At 45.9% G+C, this 20,430-nt stretch overlaps 1 protein-coding gene across 1 annotated transcript in view; it reads left to right on the top strand.

Moving 5' to 3' along the window:
• The window catches only part of h6pd (hexose-6-phosphate dehydrogenase (glucose 1-dehydrogenase)), a 75,852-nt gene that overhangs the window by 42,701 nt on the left and 12,721 nt on the right, over positions 1-20,430 (top strand). The window contains exon 4 of the mRNA XM_043676173.1: positions 19,450-19,719. Within this exon, the coding sequence (XP_043532108.1) occupies positions 19,450-19,719 (270 nt within the window). The remainder of the gene's footprint in view (positions 1-19,449; positions 19,720-20,430) is intronic.

Genomic DNA, 20,430 nt, shown 5'->3' on the forward strand with positions numbered 1-20,430 from the left:
CAGCTTTTCTTCCCAGTTAACCAGTTCAGAGATGTTATTACACACCTCTGGAGCAAGTGGGACTTAAACTCAGGCCTCCCAGTCCAGAGGTAAGGACACTACCACTGCACCACAAGAGGCCTGCCATAGCCCAGCACACAAAACTGCTTTCCAAATCTGATTCAAACCCGTGGCAGTGTAAGGGTCTTGGTAACAATGACATGACGTTATCTCCATGAAGAACCCAGCTTTGAAATATAAATATAAAATATCAGCTCTTTTTGTTCCACTCTGCACAATTTATGACCTATAATGAGTAGGCATTGTTTCAAAACCTTCTGGGTCCCTGGAGTTTCAAACTCGACTGAAAAATATTCCTAGTTGTGCCCTTGAAATCTAATGCAGGGTAATTGTGCTTCCCATTAAAACAGCTATTCAGGGATTACACTGTGTTCTGCATCTTATTTTAGGGGACACTGTAAATGCTCACAGTTCAGCTTTGTTGGCTTTGGCAGTGCTGAGTCAGTCTCTCTGCGTCTAATCATCGAGCACTGGTGAATCTGCAGTATTGATTAATTTAATTAGTCTTTCATGCATTGACTGAGGTACAAGGAAGGAGTACAGACTACTGATGTCAATTGACAATGCACAAATGCAGAGGCACAGCATCAGCAGACAACTTGCAGAACTGGTGCTGTTTCATTCACCTGTACTGTACAGCTTGCTGTCATTGAGTGTGATGTATAGATACCCCTGTTAATGTACACTTCCCAGAGTGCTACTTAATACTGCCCTTGACCATACTTTAAAAAAGAACAAATGATTCTTTTCTCGCGTTTAGAAATCGCCTGTTCTGAATCAAGCTGACCTCTATTTTACTTTCCCAGAACACATTAGTAAATGAATGAGTGATATATCAATGTTGCTCCAAAGTCATAACTTTGTGAAACTGGGGCAGCAGATTCACTATTGCTTTGTGTGCATGCGTTTGTGTGTGTGTGAAGAATATTTAATTCTCTCTCTCAGTGCTGTGTTAACTGCGTTTATTTTTATCAAGTTTTCTCCTCAATTGGCTGCCTACCAAGTGTGACTCAGAGGGTGAGCAATTGGTCGGTTTGCTTCCAGGCCTTAATTGGACAGTAGGAAGCCCCATTCATTAGCGACGCATAGTCAACAATGAACTCAAAGTTTCTAAGCCATTCATACATGGGGAAGCACTGGCCAAGTGGTGTTATTGTTGGATTATTAATCTAGAAACCCAGGGAATATTCTGGGGACTGGTTTTGAATCACCACCTGGGCAGATGATCGAATTTGAATTAAAAAAAGAAATCTGGAATCAACAGTCCAGTGATGACCATGAATCCAGTGTCAATTGTCAAGAAAAACCCACCTGGTTCACTAATGTCCTTTGGGGAAGGAAACTGCTATCCTTACCCAGTCTGACCCACATGTGACTCCAGACCCACAGCAATGTGGTTGACTCTTAATTGCCCCCCTGAGCAGTTGGGGTGGGTTATAAACCCTTATCCAGTGAATGAATATTAAATGGAAAAACCGATCAGCACTCCCCGCTCCTCCCCCCACCATGGATCTTCCCTCTATTTGAACCGGTGCAGACTACTTTGGGAGTTCCCTACAGTGTCACCCCTTGAATGCAGGTTTTATTTCCTGCCACTTACCGAATTAAACCCCATTCAGGTTTGATATGAAAGTGGCCACTTGGTCGAGTGCATCAGTTCCTGGGGGCAGGTGACCCACATCGCAAAGAGCTTCCACCCCATTGGGTAGAAGGGTGAGATCAGAGCTGTGAGATCTGTTTGGGCATTTTAGACTAAGATTGTTACAACTTGAAATTGAAAGAATTCTTCAAGGTCTGTTGTAATACGGTGGAAGATAATTTGGGTGGTGCCAGAATCTTGCACAGTTTCAACTGGATCTTTGTTTCGGCAGAACACACTTGGGGACATATGTTGTGCTTGTCACTTTGGCAAAGGTTTCTACATTTTTTGGTAGGAAGTGAAGGTGTTTTATCCCAATGAAGAATTTCAATTGGTATGGCACCTCATTGGTGGAAAATGCTATAGTGTTGCATGTCTTGTCCTTCTAGATATTTTTAATCAACCTGTAGCAAGTGGGTCTTGAACCTGGCCTCCTGATTTAGAGGTAGAGACATTACCTTTGCACCACCTAGAGATGTACAGCATGGAAACAGACCTTTTGGTCCAACTCGTCCATGCTGACCAGATATCCGAAATTAATCTAGTCCCATTTACCAGCATTTGGCCCATATCCCTCTGTACCCTTCCTATTCATACATCCATCCAAATGCCTTTTAAATGCGGTAATTAGATTACTTACAGATTACTTACAGTGTGGAAACAGGCCCTTCGGCCCAACAAGTCCACACCGATCCGCCGAATCGTAACCCACCCAGACCCATTCTCCTACATTTACCCCTTCACCTAACACTATGGGCAATTTAGCATTGCCAATTCACCTAACCTGCACATCTTTGGACTGTGGGAGGAAACCGGAGCACCCGGAGGAAACCCACGCAGACACGGGGAGAACGTGCAAACTCCACACAGTCAGTCGCCTGAGGCAGGAATTGAACCGGGTCTCTGGCGCTGCGAGGCAGCAGTGCTAACCACTGTACCACCGTGCCGCCCATTGTACCACCACTTACTCCGGCACCCCATTCCATTTATGCACCACCCTCTGCGTGAAAAAGTTGCCCTTTAGGTCCCTTTTATATCTTTCCCCTCTCACCCTAAACCTTTGCCCTCTAGTTCTAGATTCCCCCACCCCAGGGAAAAGACCTTGTCTATTTACCCTATCCATGTCCAAACCTCTGCTGCGGCCGCGCTTGGAGTATTGTGTACAGTTCAGGTCACGGCATTATTGGAAGGATGTGGAAGCTTTGGAAAGGGTTCAGAGGATATTTACCAGGATGTTGCCTGATATGGAGGGAGTGTCTTATGAGGAAACACTGAGGGTCTTGAGGCTATTTTCATTATAAAGAAGAATGACTTAATTGAGACATATAAGATAATCAGAGGATTAGATAGGGTGGACAGTGAGAGCCTTTCTCTTCAGATGGTGATGGCTAGCACTTGGGGACAGAGCTTTAAATTGAGGGGTGACAGATACAGGACAGATGTCAGGGGTAGTTTCTTTAGTCAGAGAGTAGTAGGGGCATGGAACGCCCTGCCTGCAACAGTAGAAGACTCACCAACTTTAAGGGCATTTAAATGGTCACTGGATAAACAAATGGAATAATGTAGGTTAGATAGGCTTCAGATTGATTCCACAGGTCAGCACAACATCGAGGGCCGAAGGGCCTGTACTGCGCTCAAATGTTCTGTGTTGTTACAATGCCGTGGTGTAATGCTAATATTTGGTTACTGAGTGAGTAGAAGGAGAAAGAAGAACTACCACAGGATGATGCTCAGCTTGAGACCTGAGAAACCTTTGTAACCTCCAGCAGCCAGGAGGCTGTCCCCTTGTGGCGAACCAATGGCTGTTGCTTTGAAGTTTGATCTTCACGTTGCCTTTGAGGTTCAGTTTTCCTGTGTGGCCTTAGTCCTGAAAAGGAAACACACATCAATTGGAATCTCAGAGATGTTGCTGCCTGAGTGCTCAGTTACTTTGTGAGAGTTGATATAGCACTCTGATACTTTTCATGGCCATAATTATTGGTCCTAATTTTCAAGGTTTATTTGTGTGGTATTAGAATGTTTTTTTCTTTATTCATTGGATGAGGCCATCACTGGTTGGGCCAAAATTTATTACCCATCCCCAGAGGGCAGTTAAAAGTCATCCTCATTGTTGTGGGTCTGGAGTCACATGTAGGCCAAACCAGGTAGAGATGGCAGTTTCCTTCCCTAAAGGACATTAATGATCCAGATGGGTTGTTCCTGATAAGCAGCAATGGATTCGCAGTCACCATCAGATTCTTAATTTTAGATTTTTATGAAGTAAAATTCCACCATCTGCCATGGCAGGATTCAGACCCAGGTCCCCAGAACATTACCTGGATCTCTGGATGAACAGCGATAATATCGCTTGGCCATCGTCTCCCATCACATCTCGATATAGGCACATTGGCCTCCAAGTGGCACAGACTAGTAACTGCTCAATGTATAAGGCATACTTGTGTTTATATAGCATCTTTCACAACTGTCTGAAGCATTTGATGTAGTTTTTGAAGTGTAGGCACTGCAGTAATGCACCCGCAGCAGCTAATGCACCCTCAGCAAGGTCCCCCACAGAGCAATGTGATAACGGCCAGATAATTTGTATTGTGTGTAATGTTGACTGTGGGACAAATATTCACCCATTACACCAGGGATAACACCCCATTGTTCTTTGTAACAGTGTAATGGACCTTTTTTATGCCTCCCCAAGCAGGCAGGTGGTATTGACTGAAAGACAGGTCCTCTGATAGGGCAGCACGCCTTCAGAACGGCACAGAGACTGTAGGTCCTCCAACAGAGCAGCACTCCTTCAGTACGGCACAGAGACTGTAGCTCATCTGACAGGGCAGCACTCCTTTAGCACGGCACTGAGACTGTAGCTCCTCTGACAGGGCAGCACTCCTTCAGTACAGAACTGGGCCTGTAGCTCCTCTGACAGGGCAGCACTCCTTCAGTACAGCACTGGGATTGTAGCTCCTCTGACAGGGCAGCACTCCTTCAGTACGGCACTGGGATTGTAGCTCATCTGACAGGGCAGCACTCCTTCAGTACGGCACTGGGATTGTAGCTCCTCTGACAGGGCAGCACTCCTTCAGTACGGCACTCGGATTGTAGCTCCTCTGACAGGGCAGCACTGCTTCAGTACAGCACTGGGCCTGTAGCTCCTCTGACAGGGCAGCACTCCTTCAGTACAGCACTGGGCCTGTAGGTCCTCTGACAGGGCAGCACTCCTTCAGTACGGTACTGGGGTTTCTGCCTTGGCTTTTTGTTTAAATGTTGCTGCGCAGCCTAAGCAAAGCAGCACTAAGGTGAGAGTGAACTCCAGCTAACTTGCATCAGAAGGTTATATATTAAATTCAGGAATGATTGGTGTATTTCCCCAAGCTCGTTCCCCTTAAGCTGTGGATGTGGAGACTGCGCTGACTCACTCCAAGGTTTTCTGTCTCAGGATATCTGACCTTGGTTACTTCCGGTTAATTCTGTAGAAGCCAGCCTTCCTTTGCAATGCCGTCTGGAATGATGCCAAGAATCCTCCAAAATATCCTTTCTGCTGGTGCCTCACTCGAGTGCTGCAAGGAAGACACAAAACTGGAAAATGGGAAGCTGATCTTTCGCTGCTTTAAAAAGCTGCTGACTTGCTGCTTGGTCCATCCTCAGAGGGCAGTGCACCTCTTAGTTCTCAGGAAGGGTCACCAGACCCGAATCGTGAACGCTGCTTTCTCTTCAGAGATACTGCCAGACCTGCTGAGCTTTTTCAGCAACTTTGGTTTTTGTTTCTTTCTCTTGGTCCTCTACCACCTCAGCCGTAGAGACCCCATCAATCAGCACCAAGGTATCTCGGTTACCATCGCACATCACCTTTAAATCATTTTGAGATGTTCGGGTTATTTTGTAGCCAAGTATTCAGAGCTGATGCTGCCAGCAGTTCATTTCTTGCTAACTGTTTGGATGAATCATCCATCAGTTGAACTGGTTAGATTGTTTGTAAATTGTGTAGTTATTTTGTCATCTCAGGAGAACGCGGAAACTACCTTTAAATTAGAGTCCAGTTCTGGGAAGAAATGTTACAGAATGACAAACTGTGATATGGTTGGTTTCTTTTGTTGCCTTGAATTAAATACTGTAATCTTACACACCCCAGCGTGTGCACACGCACACACACGCACACACATACACACACACAGACCCCGACGCGCGCGCACACACACGCACATATACACAGACATAGACACACTCACCCCCAACACACACAGACAGACACACACACCCCAACACACACGCCCCCAACGGACACACACACACACCCCAACACATAGACATACACACACACACACACACACACACATTGACATACACAATCATAATATATACATACACATATGGTGACATAGTGGTTAGCACCACTGCCTCACAGCATCAGGGACCCGTGTTTGATTCCAGCCTTGGGTGACTGTCTGTGTGGAGTTTGCACATTCTCTCTGTGTCTGCGTGGGTTTCCTCCCACAGTCCAAAGATGTGCAGGTTAGGTGAACTGGCCATGCTAAATTGCCCATAGTGTTCAAGGATGTGTAGGTTGGGTACATTAGTCAGTGGAAATATAGAACAATATGGTAGGGGAATGGGTCTGGATGGGATACTGTTCAGGGGGTTGGTGTGGACTTGCTGGGCCAAATGGCCTGTTTCCACAGTGTAGGGATTCTATGCATACATACACAGATACCCACACAATTCATGTCGAGATTGTACTCAGTACTCTCTGAGGAGAATATTCCTTTTGCGAATCATTTCTTTGGAAGCTCTGCGAGAATAATTCAGAAGATTACGTACTGATATTGTTGGAATCTTTTCCCCAGAGTTGAAATGTCCAATACCAGGCAGCATGCATTTAAGTTGAGAGGAGATAACTTCAAAGGAGATGTGAGGGGCAAGTTTTTTTACACAGAGAGTGGTAGGAGTCTGGAATGTACTGCTGATGGTGGTGGTGGAGACAAATATGGTAGGAGCATTTAAGGGACTTTTAGATAAACACATGAATATGCAAAGAATGGAGGGAAGTGGACCAAAGGCAGGCAGAAGGGATTAATTTGATTTCATGTCATGTTCGGCACAACATCGTGGGCTGAAGGGCTTGTTCCTGTGCTGTACTGTTCCAGTTTCTATTTATGCGGTACTTGTTCAGTGTTATCCTCTCATTGCTCACTTTTGTGAATAACTCTCTTGCCATGAATATAACTTGCTTATTAGTTTTGATTGTTACAACACGTTTGTGGTGTGAGACAGAAATATTGCATCCACTGCGTGATCAGCAGGAATGTTTTTCCAGTGGATCTATTTTCTCTGTCCCAAACCCAGGAGCTGCCAGATCAGAAGAGGCATTGGCTTGCCGGCGGGTAATGCTTGTTTGCAGTGAGATCAGTAACATAGATTGGGGGTGAACCAAAAGCATACATTCGGAGGAATGTTTGGCACACCCACTGCCATTTCTTTGACAAAATACACATCACAGTGACAAAGCCTGTGTGGAAATGCTGTTGGCAGGAGGTGCAGTCATGAATGGAAGTGACAATGTGGGCTTTTGGTTCTTTCTCTCCACTATTGGATGAAGGTATGCTGAGTCATTTTAATGAAGTTCCTCCCTTTTGAAACGGATTAGACAGAACTGGTTGATACCAAGAAACCAATGGTCCCAGAGCAGGAGATGGATGGCAATGTCCCTTCAGCCTGATCTATTACCTTTCCCTACTGTCCTTGGATGATATAGGTCACACTGCATTTGGAATACTGTGACCCATTTTGGGCCCCATATCTAAGGAAGGGTGTGCTGGTGTTGAGGGGATTCATAAGAATGATCCTGGGTATGAAGGCCTTGTCTTTTGAGGAGTGGTTGAGGACTCTGTGTCTGCACTCAATGGGGTTTAGAAAGATGAGGGGGGATCTGACTGAAACTTACTGAATACACAGTTGAAAAGCTTCCCAGAAATTTATTGAAGTTCACAAATTAATCCCTTGGGGCGACTAAGGTAGAACAAAGCTGCAGACCTCTCTGGAACTTTACCCCAGTGAGAGCCGACACCTGTGCTCAGTTTTCATTGGGCAAAGATATTAATAATAGCGGATCCAAGATTTGTGGGTAGCACGGTGGCTCAGTGGTTAGCACTGCTGCCTCACAACGGCAGAGACCTGGGTTCAATTCCCGCCTCGGGCGACTGACTGTGTGGAGTTTGCACATTCTCCCCGTGTCTGCGTGGGTTTCCTCCGGGTGCTCCGGTTTCCTCCCACAGTCCAAAAATGTGCAGCTTAGGTGAATTAGCCATGCTAAATTGCCCGTAGTGTTAGGTGAAGGGGAATGGGTCTGGATGGGTTGCGCTTCGATGGGTTGGTGTGGACTTGTTGGGCTGAAGGGCCTGTTTCCACACTGTAAGTAATCTAATAGGATCAAATAGGCTGGATGGAATAAAGATGAACACCATTTGGCCGTCTGAACTGGCCAAGTTAACAGGTATCCTAAACCCTGTAACAGCTCTTTTAAAACTCTGTTCCATCATTTTCATGAAGGTTTTGGAACTCAAGGTTACCATCAGGAACTGGATGGTGTCTTCTTAGATTCAGCCATGAATTGAATTGAGTGGGTAGAAGAGATTCACGGGGCTGAATGGCCTTCTCCTGTTCCTGTACTGTGAAAGAAAACAATCAAAATGGGGACGGGAATCAAAGAAAGAGCTGTCTGTTTCCTTATGACAACCTTTAGATCTAATACATTTGTAAAAGTGATGGAAAAAGTTTGGCAATGAGTTGTTACAGGTTTGGAAAGGCCTCTTACTCTTAACATGTCCAGTTCACTTGGGTTTCTAAGGGTCAGTTAACTCCTTCAGTCAAGTTCAATAAGATTCTCATTGATTTGATGGGTGTGAACTGCACATAAACAGTGCCATTTTACCGAGCACTTATTGTTCAAAAGGGTGAGAACTGATGGAAGTGACTGTGGACATGAGAGTATCTTTATCGTGCACTATTAGATTCAGTTATCGACTGTGGAGGACACAGTTAATCGAGCTGCTCGAGAAACATATTGTCCAGAGCTAAGACTTCTCATGAATTCAGTTCAGTTCTCCCAAGTGAATTATTTTAGCTGTTTGCTCTGAGTGGAGTGCCCTTTGTTTGACTGGATTACATCCATTACTCTATTTAACACCCAGACCTTCTGTCACTTTCTCTATAGCCTTTGCTGTTTCCCAACACAAATTCTGGTTTCCTTTATTGTTAAAGACATTTAGCTTTCAAGAAAGTGTTCGCCATTACAGGGTAAATTTACTGATAGCATTGAGTGCTGAGCCCTTCATAACAGAATTCATTCCTGTGGGAATTGGGTTTCTCGCTTGCATGTTCCATCACAGGGCTACGTGGAAGAGATGTTCTGCACATTCAGGATGCAGCAGTACATTGTGTCCTCTGAAAGGCTTTCCTTGTAGAGCATTTCTTGGATAAATATTGATTTCTACTGGGAAGTTGTTCTATAAACACAATCATCTCTACATCTTGCAGCTCCAGCTTTAAAGTTACCAGCTTCACTTTGGCTGGGGATGGCAGTGTTTTTCTGAGAGCCAAATCACGTTACGTGCACTCTCTGTTTCTCAGAGGCACAACCTTGACATTTTCTGCAGAATCCCGGCCTAACAATGTGGAAGTGCCAGCCACAGTTTTTGGGGGCTGATACTTCATCATCAGTCTGACTGAAACGTTGGAGATGTCAAAATGCAAGCAGTGCCTTGCAGGATAAATCATTTGCAATCAATAAAACCATAAGATATAGGAACAGAAATTAGGCCATTCAGCCCATCGAGTCTGCTCCACCATTCAATCATGGCTGATAGGTTTCTCAACCCCATTCTCCCCGTAACCCTTGATCCCCTTAATACTCAAGAACCTATCTATCACTGTCTTAAATATACTCAATGACTTGGCCTCCACAGCCTTCTGTGGTAGTGAATTCCACAGATTCCCCACTCTCTGGCTGAAGAAACTTCCCCTTATCTCCATTCTAAAGGGTCTTCACTTTACTCTAAGGCTGTGCCCTCAGGTCCTAGTCTATCCTATCATTGGAAAGAAAGGCTACGGCACAAAAGGAGGCCATTTGGCCCATTGAGCTTATGCCAGCTTTTTGTAAGGGGAGCCATAGAGTCATAGAGGTGTACAGCACGGAAACAGACCCTTTGGTCCAACTCGTCCATGCTGATCAGATATCCCAACCTAGGCAGTTGGCCCATACCCCTCTAAATCCTTCCTATTCATATACCCATCCAGATGCCTTTTAAATGTTGCAATTGTACCAGCCTCCACCACTTCCTCTGGCAGCTAATCCCATACCCGCACCACCCTCTGCGTAAAAATGTTGCCCCATAGGTCTCTTTCATATCTTTCCCCTCTCACCCTAAACCTATGCCCTCTAGTTCTGGACTCCCCCACCCCAGGGAAAAGACCTTGTCTATTTACCCCACCATGTCCCTCATGATTTTCTAAACCTCTATAAGGTCCAGCTAGTCCCTGCACTTCCTCTGTAGCTCTGTGGTTTTCTTTCACTTTGAGTTGTTGTTTAATTTCCTGTATGTTGCTTTAATTAAATCTGCCTTCATCAGTCTTTCAGGCAGTGCCATCAGATTAGAACCACCCACTATGTTAAAAAAAAATTTTTGTCATATTGCCTCAGGTTTTTTTTTCCAAGCACCTTAAATCCCTGTTTTTTGGCTTGGGACCTATTACCCACGGGGACAGCTTCTCACTTTCTGTTCTGTTTAGAATCCCTCCTGATTTTGAGCATTTCTGTCAAAGGTCCTCTCAGCTTTCTCTGAGGAGAATGACCAACTCAAACAGAAACAGAAATGGCTGGAGAAATTCAGCAGATCTGGCCACATTTGTGGAGAGAGAAATAGAGCTAACGTTTTGAGTCCTGTGACCCTTCCTCAGAAAGTTTTTCGACTCAAAGATGTTGTCAACTCTAGGATATGGGTGTCATCCGTGGGTCTGCCATGTGACTGAATTGGCCGATTTTTATTTGTTGACCCACTGGCCTCCAGGGGCCAGAATTGCTACCCCTTCTCTGCCACCACTCTGCCCATCATTGCAATGTTGTGCCTCGAAGCATAATGTGGGCAATATATTGCCATTTCAGTATTAGTAGTATCCTCCTCCTGGTCACTCATGTCAATGCTGCTTCTGTACTTCAAGCAGATCTCCAGAGTGTCTCTGAAGCACATTTTTATTATTCATTCATAGTGGGGTGGCATGGTGGCTCAGTGGTTAGCACTGTTGCCTCACAGCACCAGGCACCTGGGTTCGATTCTACCCTTGGGCGACTGTGTGGAGTTTGCACATTCTCCCCGTGCCTGCGTGGGTTTCCTCTGGGTGCTCCAGTTTCTCCCACATTCACAAAGATGTGCAGGTCTGGTGAATTGGCCATGCTAAATTGCCCATAATGTGAGGTGCATTTGTTAGAGGGAAATGGGACTGGGTCGGTGTGGACTTGTTGGGCTGAAGGGCCTGTTTCCACACTATAGGGAACCTAATCAAATCACAGGATATAGGTGTTGCCAGGCCAGTGTTAATTACCCAGAGGGCAGTTAAGAGTCAACCACATTGCTGTGAGTCGTGAGTCACATTTAAGGCCAGACAGGTAAGGATGGCAGATTTCCTTCCCTGAAGGATATTAATGAACTGGATTGGGTTTTTACAACAATTGACAGTGATTAGACTCCCCCTTCCCCCACCTCACCCCAGCTCCAACTTTCCAGCTGAGCACCATCCTCATGACCTGTCCTACCTGCCTATCTTCCTTTCCACCTATCCGCACCACCCTGCTCTCTGACCTCTCACCTTCATTCCCACCCCCATCCACCCATTGTACTCTTTGCTACCTTCCCCCACCCTCCTCTCTGACCTATCACCTCCATCTCCACCCCCACTCACCTACTGTACTCTATGCTACATTCTCCCCACCCCCACCCCCTCTCATTTATCTCTCCACTCTGCAGGCACCCTGCCTCTATTCCTGATGAAGGGCTTATGTCTGAAACGTCGATTTTCCTGCTCCTCGGATGCTGCCTGACCTGCTGTGCTTTTCCAGCCCCACTCTAATCGAGACTCTGGTTTCCAGCATCTGCAGCCCTTGTTTTTACCTGGTGATTAGACAGTAGCCGATCTTCCAGCTCTTCCTTCCAAGCTTTTATTGAATTCAAATTTCACCATCTGCCCTGGTGAGGACTCGAACCCATCTCCCCAGAACATGAGCGTGGGATGCCAGATTACCAGTCTCGTGACATTCCCACAATGCCATCACCTCCCCTGGAATTGGACTATTTGAGAATACAAGACCTGGTGACAGCGACAGTGTTAACTGCTCGTCCTGTCCATCCAAGACCATCTTTCATGGCTCACTTGTGGGATCAATGTGACCTTACTACAGTGACTCATTTGAAGGAGTGTGCCTTTGGCACTGCGGGACACCTTCAGCACTGCACTGAGCATAGGAATCGGGAGCAGGAACAGGCCAGTGGCCCCTGGAGTCTGTGATAACTGTTCAATGAGAACGCGGTGTCAGTGTAGGTTTCCATTCTGGATTGACTCTGAATCTCTCAGCCTTCACAGCTCACCCTGAGGTTTGCTCACGTCAGCTCTGTTATTTGACACTTCCTGCTCTATATTTCTCCCAACTGCAAGGAAAATGATTTCTTTCAATCATTGCTTTTCCCACCTCCCAAGTGTAAGTGATTTGATTGGTCCGTTCCAATAAGTGAACATTTCCTCCATGTCTTTTGGAGGTTAATGGTTTTGACCTTACCTCAATAAATATTCCCCTGTAAGCATCCTGTTACTAAATTAATCATTTCATAAATAATCCTGTATCACTAAGCACCAATAAATTGCTTGAATTATACCTTCAGAATGTTAATCAAATGCAATTTACTGTCATGAATTATTCTACCCTATCTTTCTGAGCAAATTAGTGCTATAAATATTCCCCTAATAAATTACTAAATTACAATAATCTTTACACATTCAAAGGACTGGGATTAACTAGGACAATTTCAACTTCTCATCACAAATATAAATCTCGGAGGGAATCTTTGGATTAGACAGTAAAAACCTAGAACTGTAAATTGGATCCTATGCACATTATAATTATCTTTCCTTCTTGACTTATACATTGTGTGTTCCAAACCTATTGACCAGTTTATGATACAGTACTATTCCAACTGTGATGCTGGTGATAAAACAAGAAATATTTTCATTTGTGTAACGCCTACATGATCTCAAGACATTCCAAGATACTTTACAACCAACTACTCCAGTCCCTCTTGTAAATACGGAATACTGCAGCCAGTCCCTCTTGTGAATAGGGAAAACCACAGTCAGTCCCTCTTGTAAATAGGGAATACTGTCACCAGTCCCTCTTGTAAATAGGGAATATTGTCACCAGTCCCTCTTGTAAATAGGGAATACTGTTACCAGTCCCTCTTGTAAATAGGGAATACTGTTACCAGTCCCTCTTGTAAATAGGGAATACTGCAGCCAGTCCCTCTTGTAAATAGGGAATATTGTCACCAGTCCCTCTTGTAAATAGGGAATACTGCAGCCAGTCCCTCTTGTGAATAGGGAATACTGCAGCCAGTTTACTGGGTGCACTGTGATAACTATTGGAAAGTGGATCTTGTGCTGAAGTGGTAATGTCCCTCCCTCCAGTTTACGGGGCCCACCTCGGGAGTTAATATGCCAGGAAGGTTTATCGTAATGCAGCTGAACTGGTCGATTGACATTCTGTCAATCATTCCAATCCAGCTACACTGAGCAATAAGAGAGGGGCAGTCTGTTGGTGTGTTTTGGGAGTGCTGCACTTTAGAAGGTGCTGTCTCTCTGATGGGAAATTCAACTGAGGACATGTCCTTCAGGCGAGGCTAAACATGCACGCTGAAGTGCCTCAGCCATCATTGATCCCTCACTGAACCCCACAACAGAAGTCATATAGTCCATACAGTGGGGACGCAGTCAATTCGGCCCATCCACACTGACCCTCCAAAAAACATCCTCCCCAGACCCAGACCCCCTATCCCTATAATACTGCATTTCCCATGGCTAATCCATCTAACCTGCAGATCTCTGGACACGATGGGCAATTTTCCATGGCCAATCTATTCAACCTGCACATCTTTGGACTGTGGGAGGAAACTGGTGCACCCAGAGGAAACCCACGCAGAACACTGGGAGAACATGCAAACTCCACACAGAGAGTTGGAATCAAACCCAGATCCCTGACGCTGTCCCTGACAGTCCCCAAGGGTGGAATCAAACTCAGGTCCTTAGTGCTGTGAGGCAGCAGTACCAACCACTGAGCCACCGTGTCACCCCAGTGTTGACATTAACCTGTTACTTGTTGTTCATTACAGCAGTGATTACATTTTGACAACAGTTTATTGACTATAATGTGCTCTGAGTGTTCCTGTGATGGCAAAGGTTGTCATCGAAATGGGCATCTTTTCTCATGTGGTTGGCATCTTCAGCAGCGATATAATTACAGGGCTGAGGGCTCTGGCATCTTTGAGCCAGATGTCAATGGTTCAAGTCCCATTTGCCTCAGAGATATATTGCATCGTATCAGAGCAATTCAATTTTTAAAAAAAACAATAACTATAATTACAGGGAGCATTGACCATACAAAAGGTAGGAAAGAGAGAAAACTCTATCATTCCAGTCAGCTGCCCTCCTTGAGTTTAGAATAAACTTTACTGTCATAGTGAAAAGTTTACAAGTCGCCACGTATGCCGCCATCTTAGGTACCCAGGTACAGATTATTAAGTACAAGTTACATCTTGTAATGTAACTCTGTGACGGTTCAGCAAAAGCTGACTCAGGTGAAATTCCCAGGTAAGTTTTTCTGGTCTATTACCGTAGCTTTCAGATGAGCATGTTACCAGTTGTGCATTGACATTACAAACCAGGGGAAGGAGGCAATGGTCTGTGTTTTGCTGTTGAAACTCTCAGGAGGAGTACTGTGCTTAGAAATGGGTAAATACAAAAAGGGAAGAAAGCTAGCAATTGAATTATTAACGACATTCTGCACATGAATGTCATTGACGACGTGACAACTGAAGAGTTGTAAAATTTCGACATTATTTCAGTAATTCTGCAAGATCATTAAGAGGTGAAACGGTGGCTCCCAAACTATGGCTACAGTCACAAACACCAATGCAGGAGTGATCCCGAACCCAGCCCTAACAATTGGGAAGACCCTGGAAATCTCTGGGTTTCTTTCCTTGCTAGTGGTAGGCTTGGACCAATTGGCTGATCTTTAAAGCCTGATTCCTGCCCTAAAATGTCAGTGAGAACATAGGTGTTTTAATTCTGGTTGAATAGTGCTGACAAAACGCATAAAAGTGGAATGTGTTCTCTTCCCCCATCTCCTACAGACACTCCTCCTCAACAGGAGGTAGGCCTCAGGCTTCATGGGACCTAGTGTGAGCCATGGTCAACAGTTGTACAATTGCAGAGTTCGAGTCATTTGGACTCTAAATATTGGCTTGCTCTCTCTCCATGGATGCTGTCTGACCCACTGCGATCTCCAGCATTTGTTGTTTTCAGTACAGATTCCAGCATCTGCAACAATTTGCTCCTACACTGGGATTTTTAAGATCCGTGCAATTTAAACAATTTAAACATTCTCCCACCACCCTCAACGTGATTTTCAAGCCTCAACGTGGTGTTGAAGTGGGGGGACGAGGAACAGCGAGTGGGCGGGACTGTGCTAAATGTCGTTATAATGTTACTGCTGAACAGTGATTGGAAAATGATGATTGGGTTAGCCAAAACGCAACAAATAAACTCAACTGGTCAGATGACATTTTTCAAAGGATCAATGGCGTTATCATTTCAGATCAATGACTCGTCATTAGGCCTGGGAAAAATTAGGAGTCTAGTAGGTGTTCACAAAGTGAGGGTGGGATGGTGCAGGGGGTGGATGATAATAGTGAAAGGAGCAGTCCCAGTCACCGTGAGGGTGGATGACAGGAGATATTAAATGACCAAGAGGATTTCATAGTCCAGGGCCTAACAGAGTGGGAATGGGACAAGTAAAGAAACAGGAGATGGGTCATAGATGAGGCGTGAATGGCAGAATCATAAACATCTTCCATCCAAAATCAGAAGGAAAATAATAAAGGCAGCAAAGACAAGTGAAACAAAATGGGACAGCTGTCAATTGAGAAGACAAGGTAAAAACAATGACTGCAGATGCGGGAAACCAGATTCTGGATTAGTGGTGCTGGAAGAGCACAGCAATTCAGGCAGCATCCGAGGACAGGCAAAATCGACGTTTCGGGCAAAAGCCCTTCATCAGGAAGACAAGTTGAAAGCACCTCTTGGCTCTTCACGCTGCACCATTCCTGCTGGGCCTCCAGATGGCGCCATTTTATTACATTATTGTTTTGCATGTGTTGGAATCCACCGAGGAGACTGGAAGAGTCATAGAGATGTACAGCATGGAAACAGACCCTTCGGTCCAACTCGTCCATGCCAACCAGATATTCTAACCTAATCTCGTCCCATTTGCCAGCACTTGGCCCATATCCCTCTAAAACCCTTCCTATTCATATATACATCCAGATGCCTTTTAAATGTTGCAATTGTACCAGTCTCCACCACATCCTCTGGCAGCTCATTCCATACACGTACCACCCTCTGCGTGAAAAAGTTGCCCCTTAGGTCCCTTTTATATCTTTCCTCTCTCACCTTAAACCTATGCCCTCTAGGTCTGGACTCCCCCACCCCAGGGAAAACACTTTGTCTAAATACCCTATCTATGCTCCTCATGGTTTTATAAACCTCTATGAGGTCACCCCTCAGCCTCCAATGCTCCAGTCTATTCAGCCTCTCCCTGTGGCTCAGATCCTCCAACCCTGGCAACATCCTTGTAAATCTTTTCTGAACCCTTTCAAGTTTCACAACATCCTTCCGATAGGAAGGAGACCAGAATTGCACACAATATTCCAGTAGGGGCCTAACCAATGTCCTGTATAGCCACAACATGACCTCCCAACTCCTGTACTCAATACTCTGACCAATAAAGGAAAGCATACCAAACGCCTTCTTCACCATCCTGTGTACCTGTGACTCTACTTTCAAGGAGCTATGAACCTGTACTCCAAGGTCCCTGAGTTCAGCAACACAGATATAATGCTGACAAAATGCATGAAAGTGAAATGTGTTCTTTTCCAGCTCTCTTCCCCCATCTTGTACAGACATTGATCCTGAACTGAATACAGGCCTCTGGCTCAGTGGTACCTTGTGTGAGCTGTGGTGAGCAGTTGTACAACTACAGTTGGAACCCTTCTTGGGATATCGAAGCTAAGGGACTCTCTAGTTGGCAAGAGGCCATGGAGGTAGTGAGAATGTGGATTTGAAGTCACTTTCAGATCCAGCGTGGTCATATTAAATGGTGCAGCAGGCTCAAGGGGGCTCTCTGGGAATGCACGATACGTCATCAACTCCTCCAGGTCTCAAATATACTGGGCAATTGATAGTCACGGGAAGCAGGACATGTAACCATAATTTCCAACTCATTCTGCAGGGTACTATTCCAGGATTCAGAATGGCCTCAAATACTCCTGACCTTGCTAACATTGATGTCGCCACTAACAAGCCTTGTGCAATGTAACCTGTGTGCCTCTGTCTAAGTCTCTTTGAGCTGTATGTCCTTGCTTACCATGATCTGCTCGTAAACAAAGCTTTTCACTGTACTTCGGGACTCGTGACAGTAAATCAATCAATCAAATTCCTGTTCGGAACGAATCATACCAGACTCAAAACATTGACTCTGTCCGGAGATGCTGTCAGACCTGCTGAGCTTGTCCAGAGCCACTAACCTCTTCTCCTGCACAGCAAAGCTCATGCTGAGGTTACTGAGCTAACAGGAATTCTTATTGGTTTGTGACAGAACTGTGGATCAACAAAGCCTGCCCTAATTTTGTGATCAGAGTCGAGAGTGTGGCGCTGGAAAAGCACAGCGGGCCAGGCAGCATCCGAGGAGCAGGAGAGTCGACGTTTCAGGCCGGAGCCCTTCATCAGGAGACCTCACTGTCTCCTAATTTTGTGACCAGCTTGGCCTGTGTTAGCCCCGGATTGATGTCCAGAGTTTGGCAGCGGGTTCTGCCTCGTGGTTTCTCCATGCCTTAACTTGGATATGTCCTGAAATGAACTGTGTCTAATGACGGTGAGAGACAGCAACTAATGAACAGTGATTGTTGATCACTGGCCAGGGAGGGGGTTGATAAGAATCTTTGTTTTCAATGCAGCAGATTCTTATAATATGGAACGTACTGCCTGAAGAGGAAACCACATAAATAATAAAAGAGCAAATTTAACCGTTTGAAATGGACGCATCTACAGGGCGATGGGAAAAGAGGAAGGGTGTGGGACACAATTTGATACTAACCTCTTGTCCTCCAGTGTATCTCCATTGAGGAGTTGTGGAAGAGATTAGTTAGAGTTCGCTTTCCTGATAGAGATGTGTGCACAGGTTGAGGCAGCGGGCCATGGAGGGGGTCGTTAGGGCCGACTGCCTGCCCCTCTTCCGCGGTTATGTTAGAGCCCGGGTGTCCTTGGAGAAGGAGCACGCGGTGTCGACCAACACCCTGGAGTTGTTCAGGGAGAGGTGGGCGCCGCACGGAGTGGAGTGCATTATTTCCCCCTCCAACTCTATTTTGATTTAATCCCTGCCCCCCCCCTTTGATGTGAAGGGCAGTGCTTGTCACTGGCCACTGGGTGTCTTCCTATCTTCCTGGTGGTGGAAACTGAATAAAGATTCATGCACTTTGTGTCTTTCACTGTGTCTCACACCTGCACACACACACACACCATGGGTGCGGTGGGGAAAAAAAGCACTACCGCAGTTAGGCGAAAGTGCGGGAGGAATAGAAGGAAAAGAAAAAGAAACGTGTGCATCGACATCAGTCCGAGACTGTGGGCAGTTTTGGTCTCCTTATCTGAGGAAGGATGTTCTGGCGATGGAGGGAGGGAAGCGAGGGTTTACCAGACAGATTACCTGCATGGCAGGACTGACTGAAAGAGACTGGATTGGTTCAGATTATATTCACTGGAGTTTAACAAAATGAGGGGGAATCTCATAGAAATCTATTATATTCTAACAGGATTACACAGGGTAAACACAGGAAAGATATCCCTGATGACCAGGGGGTCACAGTCTGAGGATATGGAGTCGGCCATTTTAGACAGAGATGAAGAGTCTTCACCCAGAGATTGGGGAGCCTGTGGAATTCTCTGCCACAGAGAGTGGTTGAGACCAAAACATTGAATGTTTCTAAGAAGGAGTTAGATATAGTTCTAAAGGTTAAAGGGATTAATTGGTATGGGGAGAATGTGGGCACAAGGCACTGCCTTGAGAGACCAGCCATCGTTGTATTGAATGGGGGGGGAGCAGGCTCGAAGGGCCGAATGGCCTACTTCTCATTTCTATGTTTGTTTCAAATGTTCAAACCTTCCAGTTGATTTGATTTTTTTCAAGGGTCCAGCAGGGGTATGATAGGCCTTCTTCAGAGCTACAGGTTTCTCCTGATTCTTAGTGAGCTGTCAAGACGCTGGCTCAGCAAATTTTCTGACAGGGCCCGACAGTGAAACCTCTGAGCTCAGCGGTGATTACAAAGCAAGGGATTGTGGGTAGAAACTGCAGGCTAACTCAGGATCGTTCACGTGTAACTTTGCTCTGTCCTTAGGCCGCACGAGTTTTTACGAGCAGTACGGGGTCATTTGCGACGTTATTCAGAACCACCTGACCGAAATTCTGACCTTTGTTGCCATGGAGACCCCAGCCAACATCAGTGACTCGGAAGAGATCCACAGAAACAAAATGAAGGTGTATGCCAGCCTGGAAAGACTTGGTAAACGCAGGGCCGTCATTGGTCAGTATCAAGCGTACAACTCTGAGGTCAGGCAAGAGCTTCAGAAGGCAGCTGAATACACCAGCACCATCCCGACATTTGCAGGTGGGTGTACTCTTCACTGAACAGAACCTTCCCCCGCCACCCCGCACTTCCTAATGGCTGTCCTAACACTATTGCTGGGGTTACCTTGGCATGCCCATTGGGGTGTGGGTCACACCCACCTGTCGGTTCCCCACCCCTGCCACAATACGGCTGTCGGTGTCACCCTAATGACCACCTGCACCCATTATCACCTGTTGACCCAAACAGCCAATGCTGCAGTTGCCATAGTCCCAGAGGGTTGCCCTCTCATTTGACAGAGATGGATGGTAGTTAGATTAACCAGAGAGTCACCCCGGCTCAGGGGAGGGGAGAGGTTGAGAAGGAGAGTCCTCCATAGTAACCCTCAGCTGGTGGGGAATTGAACCCATGCTGCTGGTCTCACTCTGCATCACAACTCGCTATCCAGCCCATGAAGCTAACTGAAATCAGGCTGTGGCTAGGGGTAGGGAGAGTGTAAAGAGGGACAACAAACTCTCAGTGAATTCAGAATCAAAGACAGTAGGAGCAATAGTTGGCCATTCAGCCCATCAAGATTGCTCAGGCATTCACTGTGATTGTAACTGATCCTCCATCTCCATGCCACACAACCCTAGCTCCCCCCAATAACCTGACTCCCACTTCCCCACCCCCACACCCCCATTACCCCTCTCACCCCCAGCCCCATGCCCCGACCTCCTCTCGCCCCCATCACACCCACTCCCCAACTCCCTC

The sequence above is a fragment of the Chiloscyllium plagiosum genome, chromosome 34, assembly GCF_004010195.1.
Source record: "Chiloscyllium plagiosum isolate BGI_BamShark_2017 chromosome 34, ASM401019v2, whole genome shotgun sequence".
Classification (NCBI taxonomy): Eukaryota; Metazoa; Chordata; class Chondrichthyes; order Orectolobiformes; family Hemiscylliidae; genus Chiloscyllium; species Chiloscyllium plagiosum.